This window comes from Epinephelus fuscoguttatus, linkage group LG8, assembly GCF_011397635.1.
Source record: "Epinephelus fuscoguttatus linkage group LG8, E.fuscoguttatus.final_Chr_v1".
NCBI classification, from domain to species: Eukaryota; Metazoa; Chordata; class Actinopteri; order Perciformes; family Serranidae; genus Epinephelus; species Epinephelus fuscoguttatus.
The window spans coordinates 30125584-30151925 of NC_064759.1; the positions used below are offsets into that span (position 1 = coordinate 30125584).

The 26342-nt window shown below is 39.2% G+C and overlaps 1 protein-coding gene across 2 annotated transcripts in view; it reads right to left on the reverse strand.

Annotated features, from left to right (window-relative positions):
• LOC125892989 (CUB and sushi domain-containing protein 3-like) overlaps nucleotides 1-26342 on the reverse strand; it is a 264617-nt gene that overhangs the window by 113794 nt on the left and 124481 nt on the right. For both annotated transcript variants that reach the window (XM_049583381.1, XM_049583380.1), the window contains exons 26-31: nucleotides 26093-26295; nucleotides 23813-24004; nucleotides 22083-22221; nucleotides 19721-19908; nucleotides 19181-19375; nucleotides 14766-14882 (exon numbers count right to left, since the gene is read on the reverse strand). In XM_049583381.1, coding sequence (XP_049439338.1) covers nucleotides 14766-14882; nucleotides 19181-19375; nucleotides 19721-19908; nucleotides 22083-22221; nucleotides 23813-24004; nucleotides 26093-26295 — 1034 coding nt within the window. The remainder of the gene's footprint in view (nucleotides 1-14765; nucleotides 14883-19180; nucleotides 19376-19720; nucleotides 19909-22082; nucleotides 22222-23812; nucleotides 24005-26092; nucleotides 26296-26342) is intronic.

The window sequence follows — 26342 nt, forward strand, 5'->3', positions numbered from 1 at the left end:
AGTGTTTGACTGACAGCAGCTGACAGGCTGAGCCCCAGCAGGAGAACAAGTGGAAAACTAAACAAACTTGTGCCATAGCTTGCATGCCATGGGCAAGCAGTGTGCTGTTAGTGGTACTGAAGAGTAAGGCCCACAATGGCATCTAAAGTAGCATTTTGCTGGATGCTGTTTAATGTGCAGCAGTCGAGCCACTAATTAACCTTGTAGCCTGCAAACTGACATTAGCATTGCACATTTCCTTTGTGAATGTTTGTTTGGTAGCTTGTTCCACCAGTTCTAGACCTTATCTCCGTAAGTGTGCCCGTCTGCCTATGGTAGAACTAATTTATACAAATATAATCTAAAACGAAGCATTTTGACTGTCGGAATAGAAACAAGTTCCCCATCTGTGTGAATGTATGACTAAAATGTCACAATGGAGTGAAACTGGAAAATGCAAAGGGGGCCTTTATGAAAATAAAAAATATATTATTATATTATTCAGTTGTAGTTTAACTACGATGCTACTCAACAATGTCTCTGTGGAGTCTAACATTTAATTTAATTAAACAGTTTTACTTAATGACATATCACATGAGAACATTAATGTTTATCATAAAAGTAATAATTCAATCTCATCCTCAGTAAAAAGCAGTGAGGGAAACTAGTGAGAATTTATGATAATGAACAGAGAATTATCTAAATAATGTCCTGCATGAATATTTCCAATTAACCATTCCTGATTATATCAATGTGTACACGCCCTTGAAAATAATCAGATCTTTCTCCAACCAAATGAATAGACATGGTCGACTGGATCACTACTTCTGTGATATCATTGGCGTTTGTGTCTGTGTGGTTGTGCATGCCAGTGTGCATAGAAATACTGTATTTGTGTGCATTAGCAATGATAAAATTAATACAGTCTCAATCTCGCCCTCTGATGCGCAGGCATCTTGTGAAAGCTACTTTGTCTTTACGCACTTCTTTTATTTCACTCACTCTCTCTTATGCTTCTTACCTTTCAGCCTGATGAAGATGGGCGATTACCGCAATAAGTTTATTTTTTGTGCGTACCATTGGGCTGAGCTCATTAGCATCCTCATCATGTTTTTCTCAAATGCCAGCTTATATCTGTCAACAATAAGGCAACAACAGCCACAGTATTGGTGGTTAATTGAGGCCATGCACATGACAGGCTCTTACTGCAGTTTAGGCAAACCTCCGTTATGTTCATTAAGGTAAGTGGCACCTTACACTTTGCCTTTCCTGTCATATGGAAAAGCTCTCGCACTGTGCCTGCATCACAGGCTGTGGGCACTGAGCTCCCTGTGTTCAGCTATTAGCCAGGTATTACAACCATAATGAAGTTTGATTTATAAGGAGGAGCAGGTTATGAAAATAAATTAAACACTATTGATATTTAACCTTTCGAAGAAAATGAATTCCCAGCTGTCTCACTCTGTTTCAATGATCCAGTGTGTGGGATGGTTCGAAAAGAGTTCATTTAAAAGAATAATAGTTAGCAATTAACACCATCATAGCTCTAACGCAGAGAGAATATTAGCAAGAAATGCCATCCTGTTCTTGACAAGTGGGTTTAATCTCTGAGAAACAGTATTCCTTACTAGCAAGATCTCAGCTTAAATGATTATGTGTGGCTTCATGAAGCATTCATCTTGACAAAAAATTGTGTAATCAGTTTGTAAATGGAAAGAGCAAATACAAAGTCTATGTTCATTTAAAAAATAATAGTAAATCTTTTTAAAGGTACAAAGGCAGAAGCCAATGTCAACTCCAGATTCTCTCGTTTGGCAATTCACTTTGCAATATGTGTGTTTTTTTGGGGGTGGGTTTTTCTGTCTCTTGGATGTCCGCATCTTATAGTTTGCCACCTAGTCTCTACATTTTTATTAGGCCCGGACCTCACCTGTGTGCTGTTGAGGTAAACGTCCCAAACAGAGCAAATAGGAAGAAATAAGACTAAAAAAAATACACCACTACACACTTCTATGGGTCGTAAGTGATGACTGAGAGATTACTTCTGTATGATCCTAGCCATTGTATAGACATAGCTTTTAACTGGGAAAATCTTGGAGAGTATACCTTTAAACCATACAATTGTTCTCATGATTGTATTGTATGTAAGCTCTTAAGGCTAATTTCGAATCAATTAATTAAAATTGTAGAAGCTGCAGTCAACACATCGGAGTTAAATGTTTCATTAAAATAAAGTAACAACTTGAGTAAAAGTGCCACTGTAAATGGCACACAGACATGCCACTTAACTATAATTGGGTCAGGTTGTAAGGAACAGACTTCAAATGGCTGAAACTACTAAATGAAGCGAGGCTGTTTTCGGCCAGTAATCTCTCACCAATGTGTTAGCTTCATCCACATGCCTCAAGGCAAAATACACAGAAGACCCACCTGAAAAGGTGTAAAAAACACTGGTAACAGAGGCAATTGCTGAAGGTAAAAAATGGCAGCATATGTTTGTCCTTCTGGCTATGAATTATGGAGCAGTTTCCTGTCGTCTTCACTTTGTAGCTGTTCGGATCTCCTCTGGCATGTAGCCTCTCAGTACAGCACAGTAAAACTGTTATACGTGCCACATAACTAAGACGGACACTGCAAGAGAGAGAATGAGAGGCAGAGTAGGAAACAAAGCTGAGAGACTAAACGCCCCCTAACAGCCACTGGAGGCAATGCTGCAATGGTGGTTTTGTACTGACCACAAAGTGAGCAACCAAATAACAGTGCTGTTGACACAGAGTGAAAGAGGAGGAGGAAATGTGGTGGTAAGTGTAAAAGTTTCTATGTTTAATAATAAGGGTGCCTTACCCCCTACTCTGTGTGACAGAAAACAGATTGAACACACACAGCCAGAGACAGATGACTCTGACACAGCAAAAAACAAACAAATAATTAAAATGCACACATATATGCACACAAAAGGTGCACTCACAGAGAGCAGCACAGGCAGACCTGTTTCTTTATCTGTAGAGTAGTGAGAATGCCTATGGCTGAACCTGCATCTGAATAAGAGATGATTTTTCCCCTTAGGGACAGCTCACCGCTGTGGTATTAGCATACCAACACCGTGCTACACTGAATAGGCTGCTCTGCCCTGCTTTGTGAACACACACTTACACACAAACTCAAACATGAGCACGTGAATACACACTCTCACGAGTACAGTGTCGCTCATTCCTGCCTCTAATCCAAAGCCAGCCATGCATGACTGCAATCTGCTCCTTTGCTGTAATCACGTCCAGATATTAAGTCAATAAATCATTGTAAACTTGTTACCTAATTTATGCAGGACTATGATGAATCTTTTGTCCTCTGGGCCTAGTCATGGTAGTGTAACTTAATGCACTTGAACAATGGACAACATTTTCATGCCTGCATCTTCACCTTGAATTATCCCAAAGCAGTTAAGTCGCTCTAATCGCATACCTCTTTGGGTATTAGACCATGAGTTTAGTGCATTCCTATATCTAATACCACTATGCCTGCTGGGCTTTAATAATGGAAAAAATGTAAAGTTACAGGTTGATCCTCCTCGTGCGATGGTAATCTTATTCTCCTTCCCTTTAAAAGCACTAATTTTGAAAATTTTGACAAGAGGCTGTGATGGTTTCTACTGTCCTTGGTGATGTCTGACAGATATTAATGGTTTTAGGGAACTGTTTTAATTAAGCATATGATTAAAGCAATCAAGTCTGGGTGCTCACTGCTCGTACTTCTGAGTCATATTCAGAAAACAAAGAAGAAGACGGTCACGTAGAGTTAACACTTTTAAATTCACTTCATAAGATACAACTAGCTCGAGGTGCATAGGAGATTTCTGCATCAAAACAGACTTAATACTTTGAGGCACGGATTCAACAAAGTGATGGCTCCCACTTCTTGGTTCATTCTGACTCAATACACACAGTTCCTGCAGATATTTGCCAGTGCATTCTTACTGTGAAAATCCCTTTGCCACCACATCTCAAATGTGCTCTATTAGGCTGGGATCTGGAGAAAGTGCAGAGAAGTGAAGTAAATTAAGATCACTGTCATGTTTCTGGAACCATTTTGGGATGATGAGTGCTTTGTGACAAGGCTTGTTTCAAGTATCCATTTGGAAAAGTGTAGACTGTGGCGTTAAATGGATGCACCTGGACAGTAACAATGTCTCAGTATGTTGTGGTGTCTGAATGGTGGTGCCATGGTGTTATCGAGAGGAGTAATGTGTGCCAAGAAAACATCCCCACATAATTGCACCACAGCTGGTGAGATGGTTCCAATGCAACTTCTTTGCCTCCATTTCTAACCCGGTCTATTAATGCTTGAAAATATAAATAAAAAGTTTACATTTAGTGTGTGTTTAAAATCATGTTTTACCATTGCAAATATATACTAAGCAATTACATATGGTGTGTTTATTCATGCTACATGTTCAATATACACACTAATTAGACAGGGCTTACACTTTCCTGTGCATCAACAGTTTTGTATTTTGCCAAATAACTTGACACATTGCTTAGTTTCACAGCAAAGCAACATCACTGGAAATTATGTATGCAAACCTGTGATTAGATGCATCTTTCTTTTGCATTATTCTAAATAGCCACTGGGTAAACATGTCGTTATAAACAATTCCTTCTCTTTTAAAGGTGTGTATTGTTAACTGCACAACACAGGGCAACAGTTGCTTTGGTTTTAGTCTTTCATTTCCTGTTAAAGAAAGGAGTCCCACATCCATGGGAAATAAGGAAATGAATTACTTTGATTGTATATGCCATATTGTGACATTCCAACTGAAATCAGGCCACCTTTAAACTTGGATTTTTGTCTCATTTTGACTAATATCAGCATTGCTAGGAAGCTAAGAAATCTCAGAAGAGGTGTTAAGGACGCCCTCCAGTGAAAATAAAGTTTTTAGCCTTGTTAACATGTTCATATGGTGTTACTTTATGTGCTACAACACAACATCAACACCATGGATGAGCATTTTTGCCTTCAAACTGCAGTGCACCTATGACAGTCTCATAACCGTAGATTCTGACTTTGAGGTTTTTTTTTTACATCAAAATCCTAAGGAACCAATCACATAACACTACGGCAAAACAAGGAATATCAGAGAAGAAGATGTGTTTGGCAAGCTAAGCTTCACTTTCACTTCAATTTGTCAGAACTAGTGATCGGGAACAAGGTTTATCCTACATTAGCAACACATTATTAACTGTTGGATAACATAATGTGCAAGTCTCATCTTATTTCTTACTGTCAAGAAAAGGTTTGTGTGTTTGATGAACAGAGTTAAAGGTGAGCACGTAACCTTGAGCTGCAGGCCAGTGGTTGAGGGGCGGGACTAAAATGCATATTTATAGATCTGTGCATACTAAAAGCAAATATGAAGAGTTACATCTGAGCCAATTTAAGGCATTAAGAATTTCTTTCATGGAATAAAGCCTCTACATGTCATTTTGATGAACAGACATGAGTTTTTAGGGGTTTAATCCTTGCCTGAAAAGGAACTTAAAAGGTTTGGGAGATCAAAAAGAGAAACAAAATGTAAAGGTTCCCCTACAAAGAGAAAACAGGAGCCAAAGAGGCTGGAATATAGACAACATATCTGATTGGCTTAATGCTACTGCCCCTGCTCTATAAACTTTGGCTGCACTTTTCAGTTTTTATCTGGCTTCTTTATCATCTCGGCTTTTGGGATGGAGTCCTTTCCCTGTCAAAAACAAGGGCATGTGCTGCAGATAGGATCATTACAATACAGCAGGGAAGAGAAATGTCATAATCTTAGAAAGGCTCTTTCAGACTGCGTCTCTCACCCCTCTGCTATTTGATCTTCTCTCTACAAAATGAATGAGCATAGCCCACTGAACACTTGTGTGCTGTGGGTAGTTGATGGATGATCAGAAAACTCATGTATGCCAGACAGGAAGAAAAAAAATCCACAATGCAGGGTTAGAATCTTGAGTGTATTTTCTTGCTTATACGTGCAGTGAATGCTGAGGAAATTTTATTTAGTTATATCTCTTTTAAGAGGTGTTACAGAGCAATGCTTAAATGCTTACCAGCTTCTATGAATCCGTGTCTCTCTATGCAGCAACATGAGAGGCATGTGTGATTGTTAGGAGAGCACAAGTCTGTAATGCCTGTGGTAGTAATCTTTTTACTTTGTTGCTATTTAACCTGAACAAACCAATATGCTCCTAGATTGCCTCTGGGGTATGTTTATCAGTAGCGTTACTTGCAGTCACAGGTATGGGAGCTCAGAGATTATCACTGTCGCCTAACAACAAAACACATTCATATTGTTTTTTCATGCAGTCAACCCACAAACTTAGTTTATGTTGCCTCATTACACCTCATTAAAACAAGTGGATAACCAAAGATCTACGGAAAAATCTCACAACGATAAATCACAATTATAATGTTATTAGAGAAGAAGAGTGCGGCAAAAGTAATGGAGAGAGAAACTCATTCCACAGTCTATGCCTTTAAAAAAGAAGCTGCAAAATATACAGTATATCTGCCTTGGATGTAAATATTAATAATTAACTACCTACTCAACTGGCTTAACACACCCGTGCTACAAGACTGCCAGCTTGTTATATATGACTCATCGGCAGATACTGGTATTAAAAAACACTTCTCTCCATGTTCACACAGGAAATTAGACCTCAATATCTGAGTATAATCCCACTCACATTAAGCAAAAATAGAAAAAGAGCCTATGGTCAGATTACACGTACATCACTGCAATCCATCTGAAACTGCAGACTCATGCTACACCATCTGGTTTGTCAGAGCATCTGTTTCCTTATGATACTGTATATGATTCACAAGCAACAAACAAACAGTAGTAAATTAAAAAAACATGATCTTAACAAGAGAGACAGTCCTTGACTACAGTTTATCTGAAAACATCCTGATGTGACAAGACTCAAACAAAGTATGCTGGAATGCATACAGTCACATGTACAGTCTGCAATTTAATATTTGAGGTTATGTTTGGTAGGGTTGGGTCGGTTCTTGGTAATACCAATTCGGTTCGGTACTCTGTCTTGGACTGTTTTTTTTTTTTTGTTTTTTTTTGAGACCAACCGGACCGCATACTGGGGCGGAACGTACGTGGAGTGGACTCCGCGGAGGTCCGCCCGGTAAAAGCAGATGTCCGCAATCCCTGTGCGCGCAAAGGGTATATGGGCATGTGTATGTATCTATATCGATCTATAGCTATATCTATCTATCTATCTATCTATCTATCTATCTATCTATCTATCTATCTATATATATACATATATATACACACACATATAAATATATATATATACATACATACACATGCCCATATACCCATAATAATATACATGACATTTATATAATATATACACAATATTTATTTTAAATTATGTGTACCTCCAATAGGTAAGTACTCCATTATTGGACTCAGGCAATTAGGCCATCATACTGTACTAACTATAAGAGGCACCTCTATCTAACTAAATAAACCATTCTGTCAGGAGGTATGTAACACCAATGAAAAAACAGCAATATTAGTAAGGACAAGGAGTTATGAGTTGTTAAGACACACATTACAAACATTAGTGGCAATAATATGGCTAAAACTCGACAAATCCTTGCCAGCACATCATTTCTCGGTGGTGATAAAGCAGTTTTGGTGGAGTATTTATCTAAAATGGAGTATAAAAGTGAGATAAGAGGCTGTGGCACTTCTCAGGTATCATGTGGAAGCTAATCAGTGAACCTTGACTGCCTCTGCAGGGCTGCTCTCTCCCTCTGCCCTTGCCTCTGTCTGAAAAGTCTTGAAGGTATTTTGTCTCACAGTAAAAAGGAAGTAGGCCCTCCACCTTCAATTATCCAAAAAAAAAAAAAAAAAAAAAAAAAGGGGAGAAAAACTGCTTCAATCACACTTTTGTGCATTTATGCCTTTGCCAACTTGGGTACCGCAGCCAAGTCGTGATGGTGATGCCTCCATCTTTTGGATATCCATCTTATTCAGCGTTTTAACCAAAGTCTTTTCCTAATGTCTGTGTGATATGTTTATTCTCCACATCCAGCCACACCTCACCTGCCTGCTAGCTCATGGCACTTGTTTCCCATCAGCTGATTACTCTGGTCATAAGCTACTTGGGTGCACTTTTGTTCCTCACTGGCTCATAAAAGCACCTCTCTACTTGATGAGTTACCTTTCTTGTTGTCACCTTATAGTGATAATGAATCCTAGGACCCTTAAATCCAGAAGAGCCACTGGTAATGTTGGTATTTGTTTTGTTGTTTATAACAGCTGTTAAATGTCAAAATATCTGCTATCTGCTCCATTTGCTTACTTTTTCAGTTAAAAGCTTATGTGTGAACAACCATTTTCTCTGCAGCCACCACAGTCTGTTTGCAAACATTTTTGGTCAGTCAAGATACATGGCCATGATGGCAGCAAATTAAATAGGTGGGAAACAGAAGTTCCCACTGGTACAGAGCCACTCAGGTAAACTATCAGTGGGCCATGCTGTGAAAAGCAATTGCTCAGGACACCCACGGATGACACTGTAATGCATTGCAAGCCCATTTTTGCCTACAGCCACTGCATTAGCTACATGTGCCTTAAGGCAAAATATGCACAAAGCCCACATAAGGTGTAAAAGACACTCACAGCACAGTCAGCGGCAAAAGGTAAGGAAAATGGCAGCATATGTTTGTCCTTCTGGCTATGAATTATGGAAGAGGTACCTGTCGTCTTTGCTTTGTGGCAGCACAGGCCTTCTGAGATTCTGGGCTGTGACAGCATACACAAGCCTCATTTACAGAAACCAGAGGGATTGTATGACAGCACAGACACATATATTTTTAATGACCCATTATCACAGTGAAATTGCATCAGCCCTTTTGGCAGAGAGTATGTGGCTACACCTTGGCACAAGCTCCATCCAGTCCATTAGGCTTCTATCTTGAGTACAAACTCCCCTCTGTGGATTGAAAGCTGTAACTATTGGTCACCTCAAGAGCGAAGAGAGAGAAGTAAGGGGACGAGGGTATTTAACCACCTTCTTTTCCTTCCACTTTTAGCTGCTCTCCTTCTGCTTTTTTATTTGCTCCAGTCTTTATCATCGTTTTTACCTGGTGACTTTTAAAACAGCGTACAGTACTCTTCAGGGGTGTATCCGACAACTGGCACAAGCCATTGCACTCACACAATGGGTACCCAGAATTTCATCAACTTGAAAACCGCAGGTTGTCAAATCCAGTCAATGCAATCAATTCAAGTAAGTGCTTGACACACTCAAATTTGAGGCACATTCAAATAACACATCCACAGACATATGCACCTGTGGAGCCCCATGACAACAACACTTTCTACAAAGTTCACAGTTCATATTAGGTTAACCACACTTAGGGTAGTATATACTATAAGCTGACGCAAACAGACAAGGTAATGGTTTTTGTGTGGGATGTAGGAAGTCATGTACTGAGGTGGCCCCAGGCATAATCTTACTCTCCAGTGAACATCACTGATGAGTCAACAGTAAGCCCCCGGGGTCAACGATTTTATGATCGCTCTCAGCAGCACTCTTGATTCTCTCTCTCTCTGTCTCGCTCATTATAACTCTCTCACTCATTATCACTCTCCATCTAACTTGTTCTCTCTGAGCCTTTCACATTCAACCAAGATCTATGTGCCTCTTTCTCATAGTTAGACTCACTCCCCTTACTTCTTGCAGTCTCCTCAGTCTCTCGCTCACACTCATTCTCTGTCCATCTTGTTACAGCCCAGATTTATTACTGCAATCTGTCAGTGCTCCTGTCTCGCCTCCTGACACATTCTGTGGCATCCAATATGCATATGTTGTTGTTAGTATTATATAGACACATACACTGGTGCTATAAAAAGCCTCAGGAGATAAACAGAGGTGACTGAGTGTTGTGTGTCTGTGAAATCAAATTCACCAATGACTCATAATGAGCATCCTTCCAGTGACACATTAGCTAAGGATGCAATGAAACTTTTGCAAAGTGAAGCACAATTAAAAATACTGTGTTATAGTGGTTATACAACCTGCTACATAACCATCAAAACAAGGCCCAGAGTTAGAAGCATAGAAGTACTACTGCAGTGTGTTGAAAGGAGAGCATTAGTAGTTAGCCTCAATTTTCACCTTCAGTCATGTAAATGGCCTCTGACAATCAGCTCAATTTTAATGAGATTTTCAGATCCACAGCTGATTTTCAAAGGTTATCTACAAAGCTAATGATATTTGGAGTGAATGTAGCTACATCTCATTGGGGATATTTCAAGCACGATCCAATTCAAAACAAAATAAATCACATATTACCTCGCAAAAGAAAAAAATATACATATACAAGAAATACCATGGAGGGTCCAGCTAATTGGAAGAATTTGGCTCAACTTTGACGCTATCAAACATCCACAAAGAAGGCAGCACCGAGCAAACAAACCTTGAGGCAAAATACAAACTATACAAACTAAGGCTGTACAAAAAAAAAAAAAAAAAAAATCAATTTACCTTGAAGCACAGTTTGGCATTTTTGTCAAAGACAAAATGTGTCCGCATGTTTTTTAATTTCTTTTTTCCCTGTGTACCGGTGCACACTATTGGGTCTAATCTTGTCAAAATATTTCAACTGTCAGTCTCCCTGTTTTTAAGTAGGAAAATACCATGCACCAATGGAAGTATAGGACAAAAAAAGTTACATACTAGCTACCAAATTTGGTGTAAACAAGAGTGAATTTGTATGAGGCTGTGTATGTTTGTATGTTTACAAGTAGAGCCCAAGGCAAAGGTTGAGTGCTATGAATAATTCATCTATTTAAAAAAAAAAGAAGCAGAGTTATTGTTTGAAATATGACTACAACCGTTATTTCTGACAGAATAATTAAACATTAAAGGGCAAGACAGATGTGCATGGTACCTTAACGACATCTGAATGGTGCAAAGTAAAATATGCACAGCGCGTAGTATGAGCACTGAAGTACCAAGAAATGATGGCTCACAAATGAATGTAGAGCTTTTTTACTGACTATACTCACAGTGCGCTTTAAGTACTGGTGTCTACGGCCAGCTCTTTATTTATCATCATTTTTATGATCATCAGCTGGGATATAGCACATAAATGCCTATATAGGCATGTATGCACAAAATGAGAGCAGAAGCCAGGTATCCCATTTGTAAAAATAAGTCAGGTCGGACCAGCGAGCCCTACACAAAAACAGAAATTTATGTGATTGAGGTGACGCCTGGGGCAGAATTGAACTAGATTACATTGTGGCGCATTATGATGTTGTGGACGGATATTTATTATGTGCATACATTATGTTAGTATATCAGAAGCAAAATGTGGCATGGCAAGATGCAGTTCAAATGAAAACACAGACAAATACAGGGAGGTATGCACCTATCCACAAGGTTTGTTCAATCAGTCTGACAGAAACCATGACAGCTTGGGTAAAACACAGTAAATTTATACAAACTCTGCTACGATAACACTGAACAAAATATCTGCCAATGTCCAACACGTGTAAACACACAAAACTTTCAGCAGTTACACTCATTTGCACTGACAACCTGTCAGAGAATCTTGAAACACACAGTGTAAACCTGTGCTTTTAGGAAAACTCAAGATGAAACAGAAAAAGAAGGAACAGCTGGTTATGTCACCAGTGTAAGTCATGTATGTATGTATGCAAAAATCTTGTAGTAGTTAGAAAAAAATCGAAGTCACAGGTAATACAGGACTTGACGATGGCAGGTGCCCAATTACTCAAGACAACAAGATCTGAAAAACTATCAATCATTGGATTTGATCTGGTTGCCCCTGTTGGCAATCACTTACAACTGTTATACAAAAACAAACAACTACAACAATTAAGGACTGCTGAATTCTTCCTATCTGTGTAGAAGGAAAAACAGAAAGCTAAAAGCGGCAAATATTCAGAAACCATTACCCACTGCCTTACTCTGTCAGAAATGGCAAGGCTGAAATTAACAGAAGATTTTTCCTTTTCACAACCTGTATTGTCGTTAGGTAACTGCCAAAATCTGGGTATGTGGCAATATAACACATTGTAATAAGAAAGCAAGTTATCCTTGAGAAACTTTTCAACAGTTTCTTATTTATTCAGATATGACAAGCACTTTACAGCACTCGGCCTGCCTTGTCTGCTGCATATCAGATCAAATATAGCTGTGATATGACCGATAGAGTACAGATCTGATCATGCTTACGGGAAGTAATTTTCCTTATTGCAATTTACCTCATTATACTTGAGGCTACCTTGTAAATATGCAATTTAAAAATACATCTGTCTATCACTGTTAATTTTATTTTGCATTGTTGGCGATGCTAAGCCACTTGTTTTTAGTGGAATCAATTTTATGATGATCAACAATTATAACATAGCTTTCATTCTGGCAACACACAGCTGATGGCTGGTTGCCACCCTGGCAACCATAACTCAAACATGATGTCAGGCACTTTACTGGCACTGGCTTTATCAAATATTCCTATAATAATAATCATTAAAAGCACATGATTAATTGTTTTAAAATGTACTGCTTCAAACTCTAAACCTACTCAGTTTTCTGAGAAGACTAACACGGTGTGCTTGCACCATATTTCAACATTCACAAACATTTTACAATACATATATTTATGCCAAGGACTATACCTTGACAGCAAAAGACACACATCCACATAATATTACAGCACCCCCCTTTCTCAGGTGTAAAACCCTCAGGTCACGGGCCAGAGTCATGAGATGATATTTCCAACTGACCTTTTCCTGCCAGTTCAACCAGGCTGACATAATGTCTCAAAGGCTTATGGTACGCTATCGGTCATATTAGGGACAGAGTAGGACACACGTTTGATACTTTACCCTAGGCACTTACAATTTCAATTACCTGTATACTAGACACTGAAATGTGATTTCTGCCATAGCACTGCCTATAGGCTACACTCAGCTGCCAAGCTGCTACACAGAAAACAAAATTTATCTCCATACAGTTTTATCTAGAGGTTAAAAACACTAAAATGATGGACGCTACATACTGTACAACACTTGCCCTTATTTTTAATGTAATTTCACTTGATTAAGTAAAATAACTAAAAAATAAAAAAAAAAATGTGTTAGGGTGGTACTGCTGTTGCAATATACTGTATAGAATTACAAGTTGTGGCTATTTTCCTAAGAGCACATACATGCTGTATGCAAATAAGCTCAGATTTGCCAATTGTGATTACAGCAAGAAACTGTGGAGAGTTTGTTTTTCACTATAAGCCATACTATGTTTTTGCCACGGCATTATCTCTTCTGGCTTTAGCTTTTATATCAAAGATTCATATATTACTAGTTAAATGAGGGGTGCATGCTTTGGATAATTTAGGATCTCTTGTTACATCATAGCTGGAGTTGTTGTCCCAACATTTTCAATTTGCTCTATCCAAGCTGTGAATCCCAGTTGCTTTGTTAGAATACTACTTAGAATATATTTCCCTCAAGCCACGCCACAGCAGTTTGTTCATAATCAGTGGGACTTCAATAGCCTCTGTGCCTGCACTCCCTGGAATAAATTTGCAGGCTCAGGTGGGAATGTTGCTTGGCGACTTGCACACTCCATTAAGCTTTTGCAGGCAGTTTAAGCAAAGGCTGCATTTATATGCAATATTTATTAAAAAAAAGAAAAGAAAAAAAAGAAGAGGACCTGTGGGTTCCTGGACTCCATGAGCAGTGGGAGATGCTAACAGAGGATGTAAACTGTCGAGTTGGATCATCACACAGGGGATTAATCTGTGTTTCATAAGCACAGGGCTTTACAGAATAAAAACCTCTGCCTACGATTTCTGCAGCTCTTTATGACTAACATGGAATATTGGGCAGATGAGCATCAAGGTCTTCTGGAGATCTTTGCTGAATTATGTATATACAAAGGTGCCTGGATAAACCTGGGAATTTGTTTGCTCCAGCTATTGCCCAGAGTCCTCCGCTGCTTGACCTTCCTCTCCATTACCTTCTGTACAGAGCATTTTTCATGTCAACACAATCAATTTTTGTTTGCCCTGATCCTATTCTGCTTTTACGCCTCTTGCTGGAGCCCAATCTCTTCCATTCTTCAGGTTGTGTTTCAAGTCAGTGGGAAAAAGCCTGTAGCAGTCCCCTAATGTTGGTGTGGAATTCTACCATGTATTATTGATATTATTGATTAAATGTGATTTCATTAGACATGCACCGCTGTGAGGAATAGCAGTAACCTTCACTGACCTTTGTCTATTCATGGTGTAACCACTGACTTGTTTCTCTGTCAATTCAGTCATTATATATGAGGTGAGTATACAGGGATTGAATATTAATCAAGCAGCAGACAGGCATTTAACCTGAGTGTAACCATCAAACATACGGATCCAAATTTACAAATCACTGAAACGCATGAAACAAGTTAGGCCCTACAGAGAAATGAATTATGCAGGCCTGAACATTTTGTTTGGTAGTACTCTATGACCTATGACCAGCTTTGAGAGTAAGCCTTCATTTCTTCTTAGACTATCGTCTATCCTCATCATTAACAGAAAACTTGCAGGAAAAACACAGACAATTATCTCTCGTGGCCTCCTCCTCTCACTTCATCTTTGAAGCAAAAATATTCCTGGAAACAGACACTACACGACTATAAGCAGCAGTTGAGCAGACTATATGCAGCAATTTTCAGCAACCTTAGGAAAATAACGCTTGAAATGCTTACCAAAGTCCCCAGGGACGAAGATGTCATAGACACAGCTCTGGCCTCTGGTGTAATTATGTGGGTAGTTTGGGGACAGCACAGTTCCCTCTGAACCTGTCAAGTGACCTCCACAGGGAGCTGTGGGGACAGGAAGGGAAGCAACAGAGAAACACATTTAACAAATGTGAAACAACCAGCTCACAATACCTGGGGAAATGAGGCAATAAACTACAATCAGCAAATCCATTTTAACTGGCACAGGTGCACGGGTAAGCAGTTCATATCACTAAATGAGATGAAAAGTCACCTTTGAACTTTCAGCTGCTGACAAACATAATTTTGGCCAGCAAACCGACATAATTTGACACTTGAGTGACACTTTGGGGACATATTCAAAAGCAAAGCGAGCTGTAAAAGGACAGAAAAGGAAGTCTGAGTTGTGTTCACAGGGTTAAAACCTAAAAGGGAAACAACCAGCGAGGAAAAGTAGTTTTTGCCTTCAAAACACATGAAAACATCATCAATCAACAAAACACCCAATCACAAAAGTTCCACACGCCTCGACTTTAATCAGCTCATAACGCCCAGCAGCATGTTTTGAGAAAAACTTGGACCAAACTCTTCAGCTGAAACAGACTTTCAGTCAGCAGGCTGTGTACATAACAAGTCCAGTTGCTCTTGTTTGGAAGTTGCTGGATAAGTGTTTATGCTGCTAAAGCCACAGAACGGTATCAAGACCCCATTCACAAGGGAGGAACCAACACCTGTCTTTGAAAACTATTAACTCCAAACAAAATTCATACCCTTGCATACTTTTACTTGCACCATCATCATAGTGGAGGCGACTAGGTTCATCAATATAAGCTGTGGTCTGTCCTGCACCTGCGTTGCATCTCAGAGTTCTATCTTAAGCTGTTAATGATGTTCCTAATTTGCCAAGAGGCCCTCTAACGCGGTTGCCTCAGACCTCACGGACTGAGCCATCAGGTGGGGGAGCCTCGACTGTAAACAAACACATACTCATTTGTCAGAGGGAAGCTGTCACCAGCTGCTCTGAACCCCCCGTGGCCCGCACAATGCACATGTTACTGCTGTTTCACCGAGTAGCACAGGAGAAGACGAACAAAAGGGGCTAATGTAGAAAGATGGATCAGCAATTTATCCGCATTTGGTTGTTGGAGTAGCAAGAGGCATGTAATCAAACATATGTGATGACGGCAAGTGGGACTCTGATTGAAGCTGATTTGTCAGACAGAATGGGAGCCATGGTGCCGTGGTAGGTGAGGAATTTGAGAAGGCTGCTGCTGGGAAGGAGGGCACACTGTACTGTCAATCCACAGCAGGTGAGAGCAGCACTATGGAGAGGAAGGGATTCTCAAGATATGCTTTAATGGTTCCATTCTGACAGGTGAGTGTAGTCTTAAGGAGAAGTGGGCACACTGCAAAACCTGCGAAACCATTTTGTGTTCTGTAAAAGACTCATGGGCAGAAATAACCTTAATCCCCCACTAAAAAAGGTGGGTTATTCCTTAAAACTATAAATATGCCACAGAGAATCAGGTTACCTTTTACGATGTTCATGTATTAAATTTCATTTCAAGAGAGCTCAGATTATCTTCAAAAACCAAACTCGGCAAAATGTTCACACACGTATATACAGTACATAGCGTACATAGCCTTCTTAAAAACGTGAGGATGCAGTACCATTACAAACAGACAGAAAGCTGCAAACAGAGAGGTTTGCAATGTTTTTACATTTTCAGCTGGTTATATTTGAAGGATACTGACCCAGCACTGCAATCCACTTCATTCAGACAAACACTGAAGCTAATGGAACCTAATCTAATCTGCTAAATGTATTGGCTGAGATGCTAAAATCTGGACGGACAGGAAAGTCAATGAAATTGGAAATATGACAGGAAAATTGTAACTGATCTGGGTTACGACTAGTACCAAATCACTCCTGATGACTTAAATTCAATCCCTTTAATTTGGTTATTAAAAAAACTGTGTCCAAGAAATCTATTGAGCACTCAAACATACAGTATTTTTGGCATATCTGTACTGCAATTTCTTATCAGTCAGTATATGTGCAGAGCTAAGCTAATCTCAACAAATGATGTCAGCCCACAAATGTACTGGTCTGAAATGTACATGTTTTGTTTATATATATTGGATTTAAGTAAATGATATGGTTTAACAGCTATGTTTGTGTATTACAGTGTGATTACTGCTGTCCACAACACTATTCTACAACATATAATACAAAAGGAATCAGTCTTGTCAGTAATTACCGACTTTTTAAAGTAAACTGCGTGTTTTGCTTCTTTGGGAAATACCATCAGCTTCAGTTAATTGCGAAATAATGTGAAGGGACAGGAGCTGGCCATATGTTGGGGCAGCTGAAGCCATTAGATTTAGCCTTTAGACTTAAGTCATCAGTTCAAATTTGGTCTCAAAGTGAGAATACTAAATGGAGAGATGCTGATGGACCCTTTAGTAAAGCACATAACCCAGGGCTGTTCAGGGAAGTTACACAGGTGCCAACTGTAAAAGTAATGAATAGCTCCCTGGTGTGAGAGTGGGTGCCCCTGTTCCCCACTGCTGAAAATGAGAGCTGAATTCTAATTCAACCTTGGCAGATCAGATACTTTGAGGAGTATTAAAAAAGGGCGTCATGCTACTGGAGGAAGAAACGCTCGAGAGTTATCTTGAAATCTTCACATCTTTTCTCACTTCTCTCATACTGTGATACTGAAAAGCTCTCTAGGAAATATCTTATGCTGTAGATTTGGCTGTGAATAATAAACAATTAATATTTGGTATATTATGTTCTTCGCAACACACTGCAATTATAAAACTACAAAATTATATAACAGACTATTTTTCACTAACACTTTGTTGCTTTAACTACTGTTAGTTTAAACATAAAGTAATTCTGCAGCACAGGTAGATGCTAATCAAACACTGTGGTGTTTATACTGCCAATTAAAGTTGATGAAAGACTTTGTGATAAAGTCTGCTTTTTTCCTACTTTACCACAAAGGTTGGCTCACTTCCTGTCAAGCCAGTGCCTTATGTACCATGAATGTATTTATATTGCTTTGTTGACTGCCAACTGCTTCTGTATTGCTCTGCTTAGATTCACTGCAGGTTTTATGTTTAAGGTCAGTTTATTGTTGGATTCATGGGTTGATAATTGATAACCTGAAATGCTATGTGCATGCGGAGATACTGTCGCTATCTGTGTTTATTGTGCTTTCAAGGAAAATGATTCAGTATGATTAGACTGACAGGGTTCAGCTGTTGGAAACCATGTTTGGCAGCTGGGTGTGTACTGAAGATAAGAGCTAGAGTTATGAAAACCAGACAAATTTAAACATAATAGTTTTCACTATTGTAAAAAGCAGAAAATTTAAGCCTTTATAAAGCTATATTGTCCTCTGTTACAAGTTATGGGACTGGAGAACTTAACATATAGCTTCTTAAATGTATATACAGTACATTAAATAGGACCTATTGTGTTTTTCCTTATTTTCTGTCATACATAATGTAACAATGTTTAATTTTTTTTATTACACACGGCCACAATTTCAAATAATGACATAAACATGTGTAAAACCTCAGGCCTCAGATCATTCTGAATACTCTGTTTTCAACTGTTTTTTTCTGCTTTTGCAACAAGATGCCATCAGCTTATGACAATTTTCTTTATATGGTCATCTGCTCCATGTGCACTGCTGCGAGTGTTTACGTTACGTGGCCTACACTGCCACAGGCAGCTACAAGCTAAAGTCAGGGAAACATGTAATTTTGGTTTCCATTGTTAATGTCTTCCCCATTTTGGATCATATTTCTGCTGGAACATGTCTGGTTGTGAAGATTTTGGTTTAGAAGCTTTTATTAGTGATTTTTCATAGCAGAAGGTGCTGCACTTCTCTGTTAAGGTCATCCCCCTGGTTGCTATGGCAATGCAAAGATGCCCAGATACTGAAGACCCAGAAATAAACACAGTTCTACTAGAAACCCAAATAAAAGCATGAACCTGAGAATTTGCATGACAGGTCCCCTGTAATGTAATTTTCCATTTGGAGTTGTCATCAAAAAACAAAATACACACATATGTTCATTTTTATAATGCCCCCACCAGGCTAGAGCCCCCCAAATTGTTTTAACACATGACATAGTGATGTCTCTAATATAAAGTATTTGTTTTTATTTATTTACACCTGAAAAGATTTAAGTGCTCTGCATCAATATCACAGAATTGAATCTGAGTCTTGCATTCTGCGTGAGAAGGCTACACCACACTTCAACTCATTTTTACTCAGCACAGTCTTGGTATCACATAGTATCAAATATTGACCAAACAGCTGGAGTGCAGTTCTCTGCTACTCAGGCAGGCCTTCTGTTAATGCACAAGTGTTGCTTCTCACCTTGACAGCTTGGTTTGGCTCTGTCCCACTCTGGTCTCTTGCTGTTGCCCATGACACATGTCAGAGTGGAGTAGCCCTGCAGCAGGTAACCAGCCTCACAATGAAATGTCACCATAGATCCCAGCTTGTAGTCAGTACCCATTCTAGAGCCATTCATCACATTCCCGGGATCAAAACACGCCTCCCGCAGTTTTGCTGCCAATCAAAAGAACAAAGCCTTTAGAGCACTGACAAGTGTCTAAAATGAGAGTGGTTTCTCATTAATAGATTTTAATAGTTATACAGGCTGCAAGTGTGTGTGTGTGTGTGGTTTGACATTACATAACTTGTTAACAAATGGTAAACATGGTGGAAATGAATAAGGGTGAATGAAAGGCTGGCATCAACATTAGAAAAAGTAGCTGTGTACAGTAGCAAACTTCAAAGACATTATTTTATGATTTATTTTTAAATGTATCCAACTAAATCCCCTGCTGCAATGCATATACACATTCTGTAAAAATGCATATAGAATCCCACTTGCATAGGCCTTCAAAGTACCTTTGTATTCCAAATGAAAGCCGGTGTAGCTCACAGAGCCATCGCTGCGAAATGCCAAGTACATGAAGTTGGAAGTGCTCTCAATCTTCTCAGGAAGTTTACTGTCTTGGAAACTGCCAATCAGATGAGAGCTGCTGTCTGGACCATCGTAGATATACAAGAAATCATAGTTGGGCTCAATGCTGAAGCTGTGACAAGTGAAAGAAACACACAAATGAGAGATAAAACAGTTGTTATTTTGCCAAGTCTTAACCACCAGATTGTGCAGATTGTATGTGAGATTTAGAATGCATTAGGGTTTCAAAATGAGAGTGTGCACCGCAGTGCTAGAAGTGAGTCATGCCAAGCGATTTGTTTTTGCATCTCCAGACAAAGAGATAAAAAAAGATATCTCCCCCAAGAGGTGAGAAGAGATTAAATTGTTGTGACACTGCGCTGGCACAAAATCTTCCCAGACGGCAATGGCGATGCAGTGTGAAAAGATCGTTTCATATTGTAGTGCTGTATATCAAATCACATGCCGCAGTGAGAGAGAGAGGAGCATTTGTTTTCAAAATAATGAGCGTGGTTTATGACAAAAATGTAAATAGCTTGGAGATAATTGCATTTGAGTTGGATCAAGGCAACTCCAATTTAAAATCATAACTCCATCCTTTCATTTGGCATTCCCAAGGGAGAAAGCAGCATTGTGCTAACTCTATTAGATGTTTGTTTTGAAGGACAAAGTTGAAAAAGAAACATGGTGAATTTCTCTCCTTCACCTCGAGAAGAGGGAAAGTAGGTGGGAGTGCAGTAACAGCCAATGTACATATGCTCCTTCTCCAGCCCTTCATCAAACGACTACAAAAATAATACTCAACAGTCAAGAGCAACACAGCCCATGAAAAGTGCCCTCAGGCCCATCTGTGAGTTTCCTCTGCCAGTATTGCTGCTACATATTTAGATTGCAATTAATAATGTAAAGCTTATGGTCTGAGTATCATTCAGTCTGGGAAATGAGTTGCACTCATCTCACAGTTCTGCCTGAAATATTCAGTATTCATTCAGAAATCTTGTTTCACCACATTTCAGCAAAGTGTCAGGAATACCTGCCTTCTAGGTATTTGAAAAGGCACTGCTGATTTCCCCCTATCTCCCAACACACCTGGACTCAAACTCAGGTCCTCTGCTTAACACACATGGCCAACTTTGCTCAATACTGTGATGTTATAGCTGGTTCCACCGCAGAAAACAACCAATTCCAAGGCACAGCCTGAGCTGTAGTGCATCCACTAAGAACTGACTCCATTCTGTTGCAGGTAGGTTACAAACATACCACAGGTTTAGGGAAAGCTTCATCTTGTAAGCTACTGGACCATATCCTTAAAGGACAACACTGTTTTTTCCACTGTGTCTAGTAGTTCTTATTGGGGCCACTATTTACATCCTGTAGAAACCTCACATTTCAGGATTTTCTTTTAAAAGGAATACTTCAACTCCCCCAAAAGACCATTTGTATATCAATGACTCACCCTGTGTTACCTTGAATTGAAAAAAACTTTGTATTTCTCACATGCATCCACAGCAAACGAATAATCCAAAAACGGAGAAAATTCTTGATGAATTGAAGCAAAAGGGATTCACTTTAAACAAAAGTAAAAGTACAACAAAACATCCACAGACAAACTCTCACACAACTTGTGCAGTATAATCCAAGTCTCATTTATCCAGTCGTAGCCTATCCTTTCCAACCTTGACCATGCCCTCTTCAAAGCCAGACGACATTGACAAATACTGTATTTTTACCTCACTGAACACTGGAATTGCTGGTCAACTGGTGCCTTGATTGGTAGTTTGTGTGTGTTATTGTGTGACTTCACTAAATCTGAACTGACCCTTTAAAACACCAGTCTTTTTTCTTTTTCTGGGACGTACTGAGCACACAGCTGGATAAATGAAACTTGGATTATACTGAACGAGTTGTGTGAGAGTTTGTAAACAGATTTTTTCTATATAGTATTGGGGTTGTTAGACGTGGACCCCTATGACTTCATTCATCAACAATTTTCTGTTTTTGAATTATGTGTTCACCTGATGCATACAAGAAAGTTTTCTTCACAAATTTAACATGACACAAAGTATTCCTTAATGATTGTTTCAAATCAACTTAAGTAATCCACAAATGTCAGGAAAATATCAAACCCCAGTGCTATAATGCAACTGTGACAAAATCTGGCTGTTTTTTTTTTTTTTTTTTTTTACATTTCATCTCACCATTTAGACACCCAGTGTCACCACAGTTCTATTTAGTGCTGTTTTGTTTTGTATTTTGACTAAAAACAACCAAACTAAGTAAAACTGACACTGCAGCAGCTCACATTACCTGATGAAAGCCAAGGAAATTACGTAGTCAGAGTGGACAGCGATGAGCCAGTCACAGTCTTTGCTGTGTGGGTACGGGTGTGGGTAGTTGGGAGAGAGGATGAATCCTGAAGATCCAGTCACATTCCCACCACAAGGAGCTTGGGAGATAAAAGACGAGGAAGAGATGGATAAGAAAGATGCACACAGTGGTCACAAAGAAAGCCTTTAAATGTGCCTGACCTGCTGCAAACGTTTGGCTGAGCTGAATTCAGTTGGAGACAGGTAGGGAATGAGCACCTGCAGGTCATTAAATATAATTGACTCAAATTCTATGACCTTAGTCGACCTCTATCAGCAACAACCATCAGGTACTGCAATGACATCAGGCCAGAAACCAGGGCATGAGAAAGACCATGCCATTATTTCCCCACATTATGATTACAAGGACTATTTTTCTGACACTTGTCTCGCTAAGGGATTGGATTTTTCTGGCACACATTCCAATTAATTTCCAGTGCAGCCTGTTGAGTGTTTTATTCAGTAGTCAACAGGTCAGCACTGCACAAATAAGTTTGTCTCCCTGTGTAGTTGCACACATAAGGTAATCATAAAATATGATAAATATTTGGAATAAACATACAACTTAACAAATATAGAGAGTTAACAAAATGGTCTTATTGGTCAAATGATCTCAGTGCTGCTTTTATTAAGACTTCTGCAACTCTTTCAACAAAAGTCCAAAACTGTAAAAATGTTACTCTATTTTACTCATTTTTCCTTGCCTGTCATGTAATCATTTTGGACTTGTTTTATATTGTTTATTACTCTTGGATCTTACTGAGAGATTAAAGTACAGTAGCAAGACATTAAGGCAATTTAATAATCAATAAATGCATATGGGCATTTCTGCTGTGGGGTTTAACTGGATGGATTATGTTTATATGATTTTTAAGGACATCTTTTTTTTAGAGCCTAAGCATGTCAGAAGAAACTCTACGTGCCTAAATCATAAAGCCTCAAACGGCTTTACTTGTCATTCCATTACCATTTTTTCTTGTCATTGACTTGATGAATAAACTGCCAGCTGTCATGTTTCACTACAAAGAGGTGTGAGTAACACACTGATGAGTATGTTGCTCTTTTTTGGTGTGGTAACACTTAAATTGTAAAAAGACAGCTGACATTTACATCAAGTTTTCACTGATACAGACTTGGTTCCGGTGTCATTACATTTCGCTGAGTCGTGTGAACTTGTAATTGCACAGTGAGACCTACAAATGCCTAGCTCTTTCCTGTCCAGGAAAAATCTTCAGTTAGACCTGCTGGCAGCAACATCTAGGTTTCTTTGGACCTACTTAGTGTAATTATTTCTAATTGCATTGTTAGGTAATTAGCTGTTAAGCTCTAATAAGACAATGTGTTGGGAGACCGTAGAGTACTCCGTCTTTGACTGGCTACAGAAGTGGATTTGTCCACATAAGAGTTGGCAACGACTCAAACATATCTGAAGAGTGTTGTTTATCCTGCACATATTCTTAAGACATCAGTGAGAGAGAATTATAGTCTCCGCTACAGCCGGTTAATAGAAAAACTCCCTCACCCCCTCCTCCTCTCACCATCTCTTTCAGTCTGATCCCCTATGCTTCCCTCCCTCTCTCCCTCTCCTCTTCAATCCATATACCTCTCTCTGTTTCCTCCACACACACTCCCACTTCTCCCTCTAACCCACACTATCTCCCTCTCTCTCACCGATGCAGCTTGGAGGGCTGGGTTGCCAGTAGTATCTATTTTCCACTTGGATGCAGGTGATTCTGCTTTCCCCCTGCAATTCATATCCCGGATCACAAGAGAAGGTCACCGAGTCACCGGGCTCCCGCCCTTCCCCGTTGCGACTGCCATTCATGGGAATACCTGGATCTCTGCAAGCTGTCGCAAGTGAACCTGAAGGGCAAACACACACACACACACGTGACATGCACAGACATAAACACACATGTGCATGCAAAGTACAGGGAATCAATGTGTGCACAGGAGAACACACATACAGACATACACACACACACACACACACATACACACACAAGGAGTTTCATATCATAGAGTAGACAGCTGTCAAGCTGAAACTGTAGCTCAAACAGAGTTAGACCACAGAGCAGATTACTGACTGATATCAGTCAAAATCCTGCTGTGTTTTCCTAATCTGTTTTCCTAAACCACAGCTGTGGAGCCCAGAGCAACAAGAATGATCTGGTAAAATCTGATGGATTCTTCAAATATGCCCATCATGACAGACTTTACCGAGAGACTTAACACACTTAAGTTTATTGCGGTTTGGTGTAGCTGTTGCTTTAAAAACCATAACCAAAAAAAAAAAAAAAAAGTACACAGATGAAAAAAAAAGACACACAAATGTGGAATTAAAATATAATGATACTCACATTGTATATAAGAATCAATAAGTGTAACATCTGTAAAAGAAGTGACTATGATAGTTCACAGTGTAATAAAGACACCCATAACCTCAATACTACATAGATGATGAAAGGAAGTGTAACTTTATCTTCAGAATTATGGTATAAAGACTTAATTCAACCAACCCTAACAAAGGTTTCTTTTAATTGTACTGCGGCTTCAAACCTGAAAATACACTGATATCCTCAAAAATATCTTGGATACCAACCACAAAATACTGTCACTCATTAAGGAAGGCCTGCAAATGTTCACTGAACACTAACATGTTTTGGTTCTGAACACCACTAGCCTTAGGCAAACTGTGTATTTAAGTGCAGTATGCATGTCTACTATCGATTACAGCTTCAAACGTGTTGATTGATTTTTACATTACGCTGCTGCCATGCCTGAGTGCTAAGGAAAAGAAATACAAACCCATCATACATAGCTTATTATGGAACTGCTGTACTCATGTGCTTGGTTTTAGAAACCATTCATCAGCAGAACATGTTGACTATATAAGCAGGCCGCCAGCAGTGATGTGTAAAATACCTGTGACTTTTACTGCACATCATGTCATGGTTAAAGGTCACATAGAATACTGAGAGATCCACATGGCATGAGGAGATGTTTAACTTAAAAGCTGCACCATACTTCAGTTTAATAACTTGACACCATTTTGGGATATAATGCTTAGAAATCAACATGATATTAACCTTTAACATACTCCTTAGCATTCTTTGTGGTGACAACGCCTAATGTGTCTGTTAAAACAGACATACTCTGTGGTAGGGATGCACAGATACAGCAAACATTGGTATCGGCCTTTGTTTGTCTTGTTGGCAGCAAATATCATGACAGTGACTGACAGCAGTGGCCAATATTTATTTGTCATATAGCATAAATTTTGCACTGGCTAAATATTGTGTTGGTTATTGGTGGTTCTTCTTATCATTAACCTCCCTGTTTGGGAAGGCTTTTCCTGAGATGCCCATTTTTGTTTTATAAAAAGGTCCACATTCAGCCCTATGTTCTGATCTATGGTAAGTCTGTGCTTCATGAAAAGACAAAAACTTTGTATTCTGTATGGAAAAACATCGAGATAGCTTGATTCGTGTTCTATTTATCAATGCTACTATATTTTATTGCGTCTCTCAATGCCTTTACATTTAATTGCATTCAACTTGTGTTTCATAAAAAGAAAGTTTTTGTTGGGCTACTGTACTGAAAATGTCTCATTTAGTAGGTACATGTGGTTGTATAACAGGCTAAAAGGCATTTGAAACAGTTAAAAAACAGTTAAAAAAAATCATGTGAAAGAAGATTATATTATAAGGTTGTTTCATAAATTTGTTTGTTTGAATTTGTGCTTATTCAAAGATGCAATGAGGGGCTAAAAGATTTTTGAACAGTTCAGGTTTTTTTTCCCATTTATAATGAAGTTTTCTTTGTTTCCCTGGCACAAGAGTGTAAATAAATAACATACGTAATACTTATCACCTCCTCACAAAGACGCTCACTAAGTGCAGACAAATTACAGTAAACATTTACATTACATCAACAGGAGGAAATACTCACTGGAGAAGTCGATGGCAAAGCCAGACTTGGTGATATAAAAGTCAGTCTCGAACTGTATGGTGACAATGTTGAGAGTGGAGTGGATCCCCTCAGGCAGCAGCGAGCCGCTAACCTCCTTCAGAGACATTTCATTCTCTGGAGGCCCGTCCCACACCTTCAGGATGTCGTGGGATGCCTCTGTGTCGAATGCAAGAAACTGGAGACTGGGAAGGGTGAACACAAGAGACTCTTAGTTTGGCTTTAGTTCAAA